Raw genomic sequence first — 15,454 nt, 5'->3', positions numbered from 1 at the left:
AGTGCAAAAAAGACGTGTGTTTAAAGCGGGCAAAAGTACCTGTTAAACGCAGGACCTATTTTAAAGAATCAGGGATGATTAAATGCAAAACAATGGTTTATTACGAATTTTTATTTAACATTACTATTCTGACGGTTCAGTCGAGGATCTACATAATGTTACCCTTAAAAAAGAATACGTTTTTACATTCATTTTCGGATTTGACTGGTTTTTTGTCGATCTATTAGACCATTTTCATTGTGGAAATCCGCCTTCAGATACAAAAAAATTATTGTACGTAAAAATGCGAAAATGTAAAATGTAACCAAGGTTGTCTTGAAAAATATTAAGCTTAATCTTGCTCTAAAGCTTTAAAAAATTGCTCATCAGTAATAATCTCTACATCATCTTCACTATCATACGCATCGGAGAAATGAATTTCGTCTTCACTGTCACTGCCGTCATTGCCGAAAATATTCGTCACTTGAACCGATGTGTCACGCGGTACTGCAGAAAAAAGATACTTCGCATAGTCAAGCTGTTTGGTAAACTTTGATTTCGACCGATTGTACAATGCCTTGATCCCACGATTGTCGTATTGTTCCTGAAAATATGAGGGTGAGTTTTTACTTTTGAATAACTTTGTTTTTAATGAGTTGGAATAAAAAACCTACATGTATCGTGTCCGTTCTATGTTGGTTATCTTCATAAGTTGACTCATCTGACATAAATTATGACAAAAAAACAGATAAAGATAAACGAAGTCGCATTCTTAAAGGTTTATGCTTAATGCAAATAATGTCATCTAACCATAAACTTTCAAATTTTCTTTCATAGCTTTTTCCAACGCAGTGAAGTAATCTACATAATTTTGCATTTCGCGTAGTAACAACTGTCCTTCCTCTAAACAACGTTGCCATTCTTGGAACTGGTCAACTATTATTTTCTTTTCCCAAATTGTACCTGTATTAATCAAACGTGGCAATATAGCTGTCATTGACAGAAAAAATAAATCAGATATGTTACCCATGCGTGGCTACCAGATAGATTGCCACATTGCTAATATTACGGACGAAATAATATGACGAGTAAAGATTTTAAACATCTGGCATGGGAGTTGCACCCAAACATGGGTAACATACATAGTTTTTTTCTGAAGAGAAAACATACTAACTTACCACCAACTGGTAACGGATTGTTGTTTAGATTTATGTGTTCCTCTCCTATCATGTTAGCCAGTGAGTTGTATTCTTCACATTGAATAGAAGCTTTTTTCAAGATGGTGTCTATCGTTCTTCTCATTCTAATTCTTTGCTTACTAGTATCTATTCGCAAAACAGGACAAGAAAAAAATAGTAACATTTAAAATATTAAAAAAATTAAAGAATAAAACTGTTAAAGAGGTAGTAATGGCCACTTGTCAGCTTGCTCAATGACAGTCTTTTAATTGTTGCTTGAAAATTATGGTTTAATATTTTTTCCTTTATGACGTCCATTACTTTTCTAATTATCTTCCCTTGAATTTCATCACCTTCAGGATCAAATAATGGATTTCTTTCTCTTAGTTTTGCCATCAAAATCTTTAACTTCGATTGGACTATTGTTTGTGAGCTACCACATTTCAGCAAATAGTGAAGAGGGACATCATGAGCGTCTGAATGATTATCTGAGTCCAACTGTTTTAAGCGTAGAAAATACAGTGCACAGGTTTCTGTTAGAGACAGGACCCTAACGTTTTCCTCTGGAGCTATATACAAAATTCAAAATAATGATGTAAAAATCAAGGCCTGTGGTTTTTATATTTTTGTCTATAAAATTGAGTATTTATTGTGTGTAAAAAAATACAAGTATCAGACTGGTGGACTATACCTGTGAAAAAAGTTACAATCTCTGATGTTAATTCTGTCATGGTGATCACAGATGTATTGATGCCAGCACCGTTACAACTATTCTCCCAGACTAACTTTGATGATTCAGTATCTTTCAAGTTCTAGTGAAAATATTGGAATACACAATCATATCATATTTACATTATATAAGCCTAATCAGAATAAAGGAAAAATTGAATAAGACAGATCAAAGTCCTATGGATATGATGCAAATTACCTTTTGATAACGTTTTACTAAAGCTTTAGCTAATCCAGCAATTTTTCTACAGTTCCAATCACTAGCAAATTCCGTGATCACATCTTCTCGATCTACCCAAAAAATTATACACTGAAATGTGACTGACTATTGATGGAAACAAACAATACACCACATATAATAATAAAACTACAAAAGACCAATCAATGTTGATTTTCTGTTTTATGTTTACAGACCCACATGCTTTATCATTAAGCTCGAAATCGTTGCTTTTTACAAACTGGTGTTTTTAAGAAAGATCCTAAATCACTAGCTGATTAAAAATGAGTAAAAAAAACAATTTATACATAAAAAAACGTGTTAAGAAGTGTCAATGCGTATGGCCAAAACATACAGTAAATCAATTTCCCTTGGTCTAAAATAACATTGTTTACTTTGGGGAAGCATGTACTTAGTTGTGTTTCCAACACGTGACAGGTAGCTATTCACTTGTTCAGCTTCTTCACCTGATGACTTTGCTGATCCCTTTTGCCATCTTCCACTCCATTGCACCTGGAGAACATGATTTAAAATCATTTTATTGACATGGCATTGTAATGCAGAGAACAAACTGTAAATCAAAAAAAGTCGGTGCCATATATGTGTATGCATCTTACCTGACAAGACATCTGGTGTATTTTTCCATGCATCACTGACAATGCGGGTTTCATTTGATCAGAAATAAACGGATCGTGTGAATTGAGCCATGGCCAATATTTACAGACAACGTCATACCAAAAGAATTCAACATTTTGGGAAAGCATAAAAGTTGTTTGTAAAAAATGGGCATAACCAAATATTTCACCACGAAACATGTTTACTGCTTTTAATGCAATACCATGTCTACATACACAATACTCAAGTCCAGTCTCATCTAAAGCTGCCTTTCTCCGTGATATATCTTGAGCTGCTTTGAGAATACTAGGTCCACATGTTACCTTTTGCAACTTCTTGTTAGTGAAATAAATAAATAAAGCATAATAAAATTATTGCATAAACATATAAATCAGATAAAATCATTGCATGAACACAAAGTTGGACATTTCCAACCACAAAAATAACAAACTACTGTTTACCTTGGATTTTTGTTTCGAATAGTCAAGAGATTCTAAATGATTGATGAAATGAAAAGATCTTTGTAGTAAGAGTCACCATTTCTTCTAATATAATATAGAAAAACAAAACAAAATAAAGAAAAAATCTTAAAATTCTTTCATAAAAAATAATTTTTTGAGGAAACTAATACACCAATACAAGCAAGCACTGTAAAAATTTGACTCACTTTCCAGATGTTTTATATCGGTATAACTTACTATTGCCATCAACGTGGCAAGAGTGTTGTTTACCATTGCAGGCAGGACATGAAAAAATTGGTATTTTCATTAACTTTTCAAGCTCATGTTGTCCATATTTCCATTCCCTGTATGTTCTGGTGAACAAGGTACAACTTATCACATCCGTCTAAAAGTATATATCCCAATACAATCCCAATCGCCACTGAAATTGCTGAACATCAGGGCTTCAAAATTTCAAAATCTTGGTACATGTCTGTTACGTGTACCTTGTAAGTTTAATTAGGTGCACAAGCGTGTTCCTTATATTTTGTTTACCTTAAAACCTTGTAGGAACACATGTGTACGCCATATGTGCACCTCACCAGGCACCTCCATATCAGTTGTAATAATTTTTGTTTGTAATGAAACAAATATAATAGGAATATAAATTCTGATTAAAGAATCTGCACTTGGTAAACGTCCTCATTTATGCACATTTCAATGAGAATTTATATCTATTTTATCAACAATGAGAATACAAGAGAATAAAATACATCATTAGGAAAAAACAATATAAAACATTTACCCGAGAATTTAAACGTGAAATATCCTCTAACGACTTTACATAACTGCTGACAGACGAACCTGGCATCCGTTTCGAAAATCTATCCCACATTACGAAACAGCTTTCATGAAAGATGTAATTAATTTGCTTTAATGATCCTGGCCAATAACCAGATTCCACCAAATTAGTCAAGGAAAAGGGATCATAGCTATTGCCACAGGAACATTTAATGACAAACTTGTTAAGATCAAACCTTCCTAAAAGGACCAAATATGTTTTATCTAATAAAAGGTAGTGGCAGTAACACACACAACAAAGTATACATATAATAATACCAACCATTAGTTCTGATGACTGCTACCAATTCCGTAGACACAGAAATATCAGTTCTACCATTGCCACAATTACATTTAGGAAAGTTGAGTGGAACAATTTTTCCTAAAAGTAACCTATGTGATTTAGAAAAATTACACACACATGTACACCATGCTCAAGAAATATTAAAATACAAATTTAAATACGAAAATTCAACAAATCAGTTTATCATGACAAAATAAAAAGGTGGTCTAAAACTAAAAATACCTATATTCATGATTTCACCATCAAGGAAAGTCTGCGTTGGTGCTAATGCAATAAGACATTCGTTAAATATTGTTCTATCATGAAAAGGGTGAGTTACATGAAGTTTCCTATCACATTCAAAACATAGATTTTGGTAGGTAAACAACCATAACATTCTATGGAAGATGGATTTATTCCACAATGTAAGCATAGGTCAGAAGTAAAATATTCTCTTTTTATTAAGGAATTTATTAGCTCCTGGCGAACATCAACCCAAGAAGATTCAGCAGATGATGTTCTTTTAAACCAATTCAAAGTCTGGGGTTCACTGTCCCCATCATTGTTTAACACATAAAGATCTGAAACAGTGATTATATGACTTTACTCAATTGAATAGGTACGATATGTGCACCTTTAAAAACTGTAAACACACCTGAAAGACCATCATCAGGAATACTTTCTGAATCAAGTTGAAGGTCAGTTGATGTTACATCACAACTAATTTGATCTGCAAAATATTTTTTAACAATGTTTATTTGTTCAAGTTTGTACTAGTTTAATAAATGCAATTCAAAATTTATGCAAAGGAAATTTATGTAAATTTTTTTTTGTTATCATCATTCATCATCATTCTCGGCTTAACGTCCGTTTTCCATGCTAGCATGGGTTGGACGGGGTATATTAATGACCCTCTTCCAATCTGATCTAGACTGTGTTAGATCTAAACTCAAAATTGTATAGTATATACAAAAAAAATAAGGTAAAAAAAGATTAATACACACTTGTAGAAGTTTTTTGTGTCTTTGTACAAGGCTTTTTTGAACAACGTTTTCTAGCACGTTTCTTTCCACTTTTCATGTTGTACACAGTAGTTGTTTTTTTCTCCGTCGCTTTCTTTTCTTCCCTGCATTCTTTTAATAAGGAAGTAATTGGATCTTCTACATCACGTGATGAATCTTACATATATATATAAAATATATTTACAATTATTATCATTTATATGTTTTTTCCTTTAAAGGAAAGAGTTCAGAACCTTACAGTAAAAAAATTCAAATGATAAAACCATATATATTCAGAACCTGATATGAGTAGTGGTAAGAAATTGTATATACCTTGTAAGCACTCTTCCAATATGTGAGCCATTACCAGTTTTATCTCTGAATTGATCCAGCACAATCTACTTAAATTAAACAATGTGAAATTATAACATTCCTAGAATAAGGTGTGCATTTTGCACACCTTATTCTAGGAAATTAATGACTCAGAAAATTGGAGCATATTTTTAAAACTTGTATTATTTTTTTTAAAAAAAATGTAGCTATATAACATTACAAATTAATTCATGTTTTGTACAAAGATGATATATATTATTATTAATAAAATGAACGTTAAAACTCCCTGAAACTTTTTAAAATCTTTGTGGTTTTTCTACTTTGCCCTAGGTATACATAGATAGATAGATAGATGTGCATATTTTACATGGCTAGCCTCACAAATATCGAGGGATATACCCTGTCTATTATTTCCAGGAGGGGCCATGGCTTATGGAGAGTCCTAGAGTATTTAATGCTCATTTTTGAGCTACGCAGACCCAATTAGGGCCCGCGCTCTACTAGACAACTCCCGGCAACATCCAACGGCCCACACAGTGTGCCATCTCCCCAATTTCCCTCACATGGCTTGGGTTAACCCGGGGCTATGGTAACATTCACTCGGCCCATGTTGAATCGCCGTCAAGAGGAATCGAACCCCGGTCTCCCGCACAGAGTACGGGAGCTATAACCACTAATCTACGGCTCCACTAGTACGAGAGCTATAACCACTAATCTACGGCTCCACATGATGCACAAAAGCTTTTGCTAGCCAGCAAGTACATCATATTAGAGCATGTAACTTTTGAATTCTGAGCTGCTTATAGCTAGCTGTAAACTGACGAAAGTAGTTTTAAGTTTGGTTTCTTAGAGCGACATTTAACCTAGCTATAAAATATAAATCTCATAGAAAAGCTTTTAGCTAGTAGCTATCTATGACGTGCTAACTATAGACAAAGTGTTCCTTCTCTTATATCGTAGCTCTAGCTAGGGAGGGTAGCTAGCTTTGAGCCAGTAGCCTAGTCCTAGCCTAATTCAGTCTTTTCATCGGCAATAACAACAAAACCACAATCAAATTATATCCAACTAAACTTCCTTTCCAATACTTAGCTAAATTAACTGTTAAAAACAAAGCTAGCTAGCTTTTGATTTTATCCATTGGCAACTGATTTATTCACATTCACTACACTGTGACTGCTACCATTTTTTCCCTCACACACAGTAATTGTACAAATACAGTAGAATTCAACATCTACTGTACTAGTAGAAACGGGATTTGGTATTTATACCAATTCAGTAGAATTTACTATATGGTCACTTCTACCATATATGTACAATTTGCAGAGAGAATGTGTTGTACCGAAAGCTTGTTTCCAATATCATTGAAGAAAATGATGAAGATATTTACCATGCCAGAGCTGTACAGTTGCATTTGCAAGGCAATTAGACAAAATGGTGCTCTTATGTGAAAAATGATTTGTCTTAGAGAACAATTCTTTCACTGCCACAATGTCTAACTTCCTTTTTTTATAGGGGCAACCTACGACACCCTTTCCTCTCAAACCAATCTTGTGAGATGGGGAATTGAGAAAGACAAAAGTTGCATTCTGTGCAAAAAGCCATCCTCAAATGTCTCTCACATATTGAGTGCCTGTAGGACTTCCCTTACGCAGGGTAGATACACATACCGTCATGACTCGGTTTTAATAGTTTTGGTTAAGGCATTAAAAGAGTTTTTGGTATCATATGAACCTCTTAAGCTTTCAAAGTGCAACAAATATAATTTCATTTCGGTCGGTCAATCACCATCTAAGAAGAGGCATACAAAGTGTCCAGGCCTTCTTCACCTTGCTTCCGATTGGAAAATACTTTCAGATTTAGATTCCGTTTTAGTTGTTCCACCATACATTGCAATAACACAACTACGCCCAGACGTGTTATTAATATCCAGTTCTTCCAAAACTGTAATTATGTTAGAACTGACTTGTCCATGTGAAGAGAGCACGGAATATTGGCACAAACGAAAGCTTAGCAATTATTCTTCACTTTGTTATGCTATGAAAAACAATGGATAGATCGTGCATCTCTTTGCCATTGAGGTGGGTGCAAGGGGTTTCTGTTCAGAATCAGTAAGGACCTGTTTTCGTCGCCTTGGTTTCCCTAACAAGCCTTTACGTTCCCTATTAAAATCCCTAACTTTTACCTCCATGAGTGCTTCTTTTTACATCTGGATGTCTCGAAATTCTACTACTTGGATTGAGCCTGAAAAGGCCCCAATCATTCCTGAAGTTTCTTCTGTTACAAATATGGAATGTAAGAAATCAAAAACCCCTGAGAAATCTTCCGCAAATCACACAAAATCTTGTAAAATCAAAAAACCCGAAAAAGTTGCTACAAGGTCTTCCAAAACAACAGTCGCATTGCTATCTAACCCTGATTTTAGGAAAAGCGGTCTAAAAAACTTAGGAAACACATGTTATGCAAACTCCATCTTACAATGTTTTTATAACCTTCCAAAAGTTAAAGAAGCCATTTCTGTCAGCAAAACAACCTCAAAGTTAGGCGAAGCATTTGTAGGTGTTCTTCAAAGTTTGTCTGTTTCTAGAAGTCTAGTTGATCCCTCCCATTTTTTGCGTGCTATTAAACATCATATCTCAGCTGCGAAGGGAAGTGCATTTAATATCTTTGCTCAGCACGACGTCCCCGAGGTTTTGAATATCTCCTACCTGATCTGTCATTAGACTTTCCATGTCTTGGAAGTTATTTTAGCATTGGCATCAAGACATCAACCACTTGCAATTCATATCATATTACCAGCTCCTTAGAAGTTATAACACCATGTATCTGCACCCTATGTTACAATCTTCCTAAGATAATTTCTTTGAAAGCGAGGAGTTGTCACACACCAATGCATACTTCTGCCATGTTTGCAACACTCATCAAACTGCTCTAGTTGATAAAGAGGTAGTGTCGTGCGGTTTCCATCTCATTTTACAGCTAAAACGTTTTGCCAGTGCCAACGGCCTTATGTCAAAAATTGCCTCTCGTATTACTGCTTACCCAAGTACCCTTTCCATACCCTTTACCGGAGATGGAGAAGTGAAATTTCGTAAAAATTTTCAATTAAGGGTTATTATCAACCATTGCGGCAACTTAAATAATGGTCACTACACAACCACAGCCTTCGACCAAATGGTTCACAGGTGGATACATTGCAACGATAGAGCAGTAATTTTCCGTGATGACCACCTTATGAACAGTCACGAGTCATATGTTTTCTTTTTAGAAGAGCTGAGATAATTTTAACCAGAATGAGTCAGCAAGGGGGCTTGACTACACTCAGTCTTGTCTTTGGAGAGTGACGACTCCACTTATTACCCCAGTTAAAAAAAATATTAGCAGGGGGGTTTGATCACACATGATCTTGTCTTTTAATTAATTCCTTGTAAAAAGGGAGAATTGTGCTTTTAGAGGCATTTTCTCTAGAGGAGTACAACCTCTAACTTATTTCCAAAGACCTAACACGTTGAGTTCATCATTGCGGTGGCCTGCCACCTCTTTGTAAATTATTTTCTCAAATATGGTTGGACATGAAAAATCTTGTGCTGAAGATGCAAAGTAGGAATTCATTGAATTTATTAAAAATGCAGTACGCCATAGCATGAGTGATGTTTTGCACTTTGACAAGCCAAGTGATTCTACTCGCCTTGATGAATTTTATTGGATGGATCGAACCGGACTGAATCGACCTGTACCAAATTCCGATCCGGTCCGGTGCCAAAATTATTTCCAATCAATTTTATGAGCGGCAAAAGTTTGTAAGCAAATATTGTGGCTATAAACGTAGGAGTATTGTTACCCCTTTTGCTTGATAAAGGAAGAATTCGGCAAGAAAGAGAAACAACAAATACAAGATAGGTAAAAAAAGAAGCTAGAATAGCTACTTACTGTGTACATTGAATTCACTGCTAAGTTCCTACCAAGAAGCCTTGTTTTTATTTAAATCCTTGTAAGATCGAAGACTGGTATTCCACAAAGCAGGGAAAAAAGGCATTACGTCTTCCTAATTATATTTCTTATTGACATAACATCGTATTCAGGCTCTTCTAGAGGTTGTTCCTCCAAAAAAATTATCTCTTATTATATGCAGCTGTTCGTCTGCCCTTGCCATGATTCTTGTTCTTGCGTACTTCGAACTTCACAGCTGTGGCTGCAATTTTGAAAAGTTACTGATCATTCACTGGCTGAAAAAACAAATCCGGGCTGATCCACTCGACGGATCAGAATCAAAATCTGTCAATAGTGCCCATGGGAAGACCGAAATTTGATCCGATCCGGTCTGATCTGATCCTGCGAACTGGAAATCCGGCTTAATCTTGTTAACGCTTGACAAATTAATACTTAATATTTTACTTAATATTTTTTCACAAGCCACGGACTTGTATGTTCTCAATAACAACAGATCTTTCAAAAAATATATTTTAACAAAATATGCATACGTCAGCGAAAGTTTTTGCCTAAGACAAGATAAGTTATGGGTCTAGAGCAGTTTTCCCCCTCCTTTCCCTCACAGACACCAGGTGTATTTCTGCTGACTGAGGAGGAGAGGATAGGATTGTTTTTTGGTGTACAGAGAAAACCTGTGGAAAGCTAAAATATATTAAACTAGCCGGGAAACCCGGCGTCGAAACGCCGGGTTAAGCGATCAGGAAGTATGTAGAATAAAAAAAACTTACCTTACATAAAACAGGCCTTTAATGTCTCAGGTAGTAACTCATTTTTGATGTTATCTACAAAAAAAAAAGGAACAGATCAACACTTATGCAAATACAAAATTGATAGGTTCAGGCTTGCTGGTCCCCCGAACATTTATGATGTTCGTATTAGCTGCTTCCCACAGGGGTATCAGTTTAGCCAAAAGGTTATCCAAAGAATAAAGTATTGGATAATCTTTAACCTCATTGTAGCCAGCTTTGAACCAAAATATTAAGAATTTAACATTACAACTGTACAATTTTAGAGAGAACGGTAATCATGAAGCAATTTAATGGTTAAATGAAGCTATGTGCAAACATATACAAAGGTACTCATGTAAAGGGGGCAAAATGAAGAATACAATGGCTGGCTAATAGTAAATAAATAAAAAACTCTCTATATTATGAAAAAAGCGAACTAAAATAACTATAACCGTACTATAACTGTACTATAATAACAACTTAACGGTATAAAAAAAAAATACGCTAATAGGCAGCAAACAGAGTTTCTTAATTTTTGACAAAAGTTTTTTTAAGTATCAATTTTTAAATAAATTATAAATATTAAAAATATCGATACTAACTATGCATCAGGACTATATACAAACACTATTACTTTATCTGCAAAATATTGATGATAGTGGCATATTAATGACTAAAACTAAATACTAAGAAAATTGACTTTAATGCGAAACTAAGAAAAAGCAGGCAAAACTGGGAAAATTATGGAACTATAAATGGAACTATAAATGGAACTATAAAATAATCAAAGACAAATAAAATTGAAACGCGAGTAATATCGACCACTGACACACAGGGGAGTGAAATATTTGAAAATCAATTAAAGGATTTAAAGTATATATCAAAGTGGGTACCGATTAACGGTATTCCACCTTGATGGAACACACCCCCTGTTGTATCAGGATCGATTTCGCCCCTTCTTCGTGAGTAGGTTGCCCAGGCCGCTCCCGCCAGCGGAAGCCCTCGCGGTCCCTGCCCCCGACGCGACGCCACACAAGGTATGACGCCCTTGACCTGGGCCCTGGGTTTCTTCTACGATACCGTAGGTATGCTTTGTAAGAAAGATCCTAAAATACGGAAAAGAATATACTATATAAAACTCAACATAAATATAAAAATATAAGACTCAATTTTTTCAATGCAACAATGTGATGAGAATATGTAAGAGAATTAGAACTTATAGACGATGGTAATAAAAGTGGACCTTACATTACTAAGGTTTTCTTGACTTGATGCAGCTGTTGTTGTCGTTGTTGCTGTTGTTGTTGTTGTTGCAAATGTTGCTGTTGTTGTTGCAAATGTTGCTGTTGTAACTGCTGTTGCTAGTGATTCTGTTACTGATGTTGTACTTGCTGTTGTTGTTGTTGTTGATTCGCCTGCAGACGATACTCCTGCTGAAGCAGCAGTGTTTTCACTTAAAAACTTTTCAAATCGTGACATTTTTAGTTTGCCTAAAAATAAATTACTATTTAAATAAAGTTGCATAAATATAAGGAAGATGTAATTTGCACAACTGAATATACATGTACAGTTACATAAATATTGATTGCCTTAAGTAAAGGGAGACAATATACAAAAAAAATACCCATAAAGGGGGATTTTCACGAAGCGAATTGAACGACGAATTGTATCTGAGCATGCGCAGTTTTGATTTTGCATCGAAATATTCGGTTCGCTGAAAAGTAGAAACAGTTCCTACTTTTTCGCGGCTAAAGGTTTCGCTGCTAGTTTTTGACCAATCAGAACGCGGTTAACTAATGTAAACAATGAATTTGGCCCCTAATTTATTTTGTTGTGAAAATTAAAAAGCGAATTCGCCATTCAATTCGCTTCGTGAAAATCCCCCTTAAGGCAACCCTGGCTTTCAGTTTGCGAACTTTAACTGGACTTTAAAAAAGTGAATTTAGTAGAATAAAGTTCTTTAAGTTAGAAAGGGCTACAAAGTTTTAATTTTATTCACCCTTAAATTAAATTATGTTTATATAATTGTGAGCTCGAAAAATTTGTTTATTTATAAATCCAGCTAAAATTGACGTAACGGGGTGCACCTCGAGAAGGTAAGCCATTGGATTTCGCACCCCACCTATGAGAGAAGAAAAACATACATTTGCACAATAAAATATGACGCAAACTCTCACAGGCAGTGGACAACAATATTTTACAGTGTAGGAGATAGAGGTTCTTTTAAAAGGATATACAATTTAGTTTAGCAACACCGCGTGCGACAACTGTGTGCCACAAAGATCAAGTAGACGCGGCACTTGTTCAGGCGTAAACACACACTTTAATCATTGAAGTTGAGATACTATCTCCGATTAAAGCTAGAGACAGAACATGCTAACACTGTCAACACACCTATTAAGGCATGAGAACACCTGAAACCCATCATATAATGGTCACGTAGGCAATACACAACTTTGATAAGCACCAAATCAAAATTGTAAGTTGCTTATTAAAATTATGTGATTAATGAAGAAAAAGTATATCCTAAGAATGCAAAAAGTTTTTCCAGAAGTATAAAAAACTTGCCTCCTAGCTAGCTAAAAATGCAAAGAAACAAAGAAAGGACTGAAAAGAATATTCTAAGAATACAAAAAGTCTTCTTCAGAAGTATAAAAAAGCAAGAAACGATGCAAATTATAGTAAAGAAACTTTCCTTGACACCTTGCTCAGTCTTCTTGCTAATCTTCAGTCCGTTCATTTCTGTCCGCTGGAGCGCGAGATGTTTGCAACGCTGGAAACGGACAGCAACCCGGGGCAAAGTTTATAGGAACAATAGAGTCTGTGTAATAAGGCTCGTTGATTGGTTGGTCGTGGAAACTGTGAAACACGCCAAGAGCGGGAAAATAAAATAAAATCTTCCCCACAGTGCGGAAACAGTGCGTATCTTCTTCTTTCGTGCGTAATTTACAAAATTTCGTGTTTCCGTTACGGGACGCATCTTTCGCGGACAGACAGACAAAATACGGCTATTATTAAAGAGAAGTGAAGAAGCTTTAGAACCATGTTTGTACCACGAAGGTATACCTAAAAATTAGAATTCTAGGAAAATTCCTCCAAATCAATAAGATTGATGCAGCGTGTGCTAAACTATAAGGGGTGTATGTATTGTAAAACTCACTTTTCTTTTCTCTCGTAATTTATGCCAGTGCATAACTGAACAAAGTTGTACTTCTCAAACAATACACATGGTTCTAGATGTGTCGTCACTCTGTTTTCATCTATGCTTCCGCCTTTATTGATTAGTTTTTTTCATGCATTAAAATTAATTTTAAATCATGTTTCAGAAACAGTGATTTTCGCTTTATGACACACAGCGGTGTTTTTTTAAGAGATATATGACGCAACTTGTCATAGACCTGTCTTAGTTACGCCTTTAGAGTTGGTACGGCTGCGCATTTTTGTTTAACTTCTGAAAAACTCACATCATTATTGACAAGAAACGCCTCTTTCAGCTCTTTAATCTCCTGTTCTGACCAGACTTTCTTTTGCTTTCTTGTCTAGCTGCTCTATTTGACATGTCAGCTTGGAAAAGTTCTTTTACTGCTGTTGGCCCGATCAAAGAAGACTTTTCATATTTTTCAGGAAGCAGTGTTCCTCTGCTGTCCTCATGGTATGTGTGATCAATGTGGCAGCATCTTTTAAGTTACAGCTTTCCGATTCTCTTAATGCTGTGCTAAGAGACTTACGAATTATATTAGCTGAAAGATATTTTGGATGACATTTATCCTAAAGTTACCAACTCTGTCCCATTGAAGATGAAGGCGTTTACTAATGTCCCTGGGTGACACTTTCTTTCATGACCAACTTAAAAATACATATTCGCATTTCGGTAAATTATGTGGTCTGGCAAATTTCACGTATGTTGTCAAGAAATCAAATTCGTCCTCATTAGGGACGATTTTAGCTGGGTCATAGGTGGCAACTGTTTTATGGTCCCAAAAATAGATTACAAATTTTCCATCAACATTTGCTGTATTATTTTCATTCATTGTGCGGTTTGCCGCGACCCCAGATCTCTGTGCAATTGATAAATGAATCACTGCATATAAATAATCTCTTACGGCGCAATACTCCATCTGAGTTAGGCCATATCCTATGTCTTCTTTCAAAAGTTTTAGTATGGCTTCAACCTTTTTGGCTCCCTGGTTACTGTTACGGTATGTTCCTACTTGCTCTTGATCAAGAAGCATTTCTACATTGTCCGTCATTCGCGCGAATCTCTCCAATTTCTCTTGCACTTTAAAATTTTTCCGCCTCTGCTGTAATTTTGAAATAAACGTTGTAATGTCTTAATGACTGCTGTTCAAATGGTGTCTGTTATTTAGAGAGTCTTCTTTAAGGATTTGACCGGGACCGCTGCAATCACTTTTTTACTTTAATGCAACGCGTCTGTTTTTTGGAAGTCTAGAGAAAATGCGTCAAGGCCAAGTAAAGTCACGAATCTTTAGCATTAAGGTATTATCTCTCATTTTAAATAATGGCTCTTCCGGAATCACGGATTTATTCGCAGCCGTTTTCTATTTAAGTAAGATAATGGCATGCTTTCAAGTACTAAATTTTATTAAGAAACTAATTAATTATACTTAGTACATCACATCTAATATTGACAGTAAAATTACCGTTGGATTTTCCGTGCCACATACATCCTTCAATACATGATTTATAGTTTCAGAAACCACGTCAGCTACTTCTTTCTCCTACATGTAAACAGAGGATGTTGGAATATTGAATTGCATAACAAAACAAAACAGTAACCACTATGTTAAAACCTCTAATGAAACCGTACTGATATTACAACTCATTTCACACATTTTTATATAAAAAAAATGATATTTAACATGTGTTTAAATCATTATTTATTAAATCCATACCTCTTCACCCTAAAAATGTGGAAATAAACCACTGACTTTAGTCTCTTCTTCGGTTTGTAATCTCCGATTATTGGGTTGTGAAATCTACAATGTTATAAGCTTATATACTTAACATGCAGCATAGAAAACTAAAAATTGAAAGATAAATAAAATAATAAATAAAATAATTTCGTTTTGCATTTTTTCATTTGAAAAGTTGGAGTTAACGAAA

At 35.1% G+C, this 15,454-nt stretch overlaps 3 protein-coding genes across 3 annotated transcripts in view; all 3 read right to left on the bottom strand.

The window, feature by feature from the left end:
• The window catches only part of LOC130641848 (uncharacterized), a 38,977-nt gene extending 23,523 nt beyond the window's left edge, over positions 1-15,454 (bottom strand). Inside the window, exon 1 of the mRNA XM_057448845.1 lies at positions 14,992-15,454. The gene's annotated coding sequence lies outside the window, so the exon portion shown is untranslated. The remainder of the gene's footprint in view (positions 1-14,991) is intronic.
• LOC130642331 (uncharacterized) lies at positions 194-4,569 on the bottom strand. The gene is made up of 14 exons (XM_057449420.1): positions 4,525-4,569; positions 4,282-4,380; positions 3,964-4,199; positions 3,386-3,564; positions 3,180-3,237; positions 2,721-3,053; positions 2,499-2,616; positions 2,086-2,177; positions 1,849-1,969; positions 1,397-1,726; positions 1,158-1,304; positions 790-942; positions 654-700; positions 194-583 (listed from the first exon to the last, which is right to left on the bottom strand). The coding sequence occupies exons 1-14, from the start codon at positions 4,532-4,534 to the stop codon at positions 332-334; spliced, it is 2,175 nt and encodes a 724-aa protein (XP_057305403.1). The 5' UTR covers positions 4,535-4,569; the 3' UTR covers positions 194-331.
• LOC130641852 (uncharacterized) lies at positions 4,524-6,571 on the bottom strand. The gene is made up of 4 exons (XM_057448851.1): positions 5,616-6,571; positions 5,286-5,459; positions 4,937-5,011; positions 4,524-4,862 (listed from the first exon to the last, which is right to left on the bottom strand). Exons 1-4 carry the CDS (start codon positions 5,644-5,646, stop codon positions 4,618-4,620), a joined length of 525 nt encoding a protein of 174 aa, XP_057304834.1. The 5' UTR covers positions 5,647-6,571; the 3' UTR covers positions 4,524-4,617.

The sequence above is a fragment of the Hydractinia symbiolongicarpus genome, chromosome 4 (genome assembly GCF_029227915.1).
Source record: "Hydractinia symbiolongicarpus strain clone_291-10 chromosome 4, HSymV2.1, whole genome shotgun sequence".
In the NCBI taxonomy this organism is placed as follows: Eukaryota; Metazoa; Cnidaria; class Hydrozoa; order Anthoathecata; family Hydractiniidae; genus Hydractinia; species Hydractinia symbiolongicarpus.
Note: the sequence above shows the minus strand (reverse complement) of the source record. Positions and strands in the feature narration are given on the sequence as shown.

Bases quoted from the DNA above. Each gene is read 5' to 3' on its own strand.
- LOC130642331 (XM_057449420.1), bottom strand. The intron at 3,565-3,963 runs GTAAATGTTTTA...ATATACTTTTAG, and splicing joins TTTCACGTTTAAATTCTCGG to ACGGATGTGATAAGTTGTAC. The intron at 2,178-2,498 runs GTAAACAATGTT...TTTTTTGGGTAG, and splicing joins TAAGTACATGCTTCCCCAAA to ATCGAGAAGATGTGATCACG.
- LOC130641852 (XM_057448851.1), bottom strand. From the start codon at position 5,646: ATGGCTCACATATTGGAAGAGTGCTTACAAG. The intron at 5,460-5,615 runs GTATATACAATT...TATATATGTAAG, and splicing joins ATTGGAAGAGTGCTTACAAG to ATTCATCACGTGATGTAGAA. The intron at 4,863-4,936 runs GTGTGTTTACAG...TCACTGTTTCAG, and splicing joins TCCTGATGATGGTCTTTCAG to ATCTTTATGTGTTAAACAAT.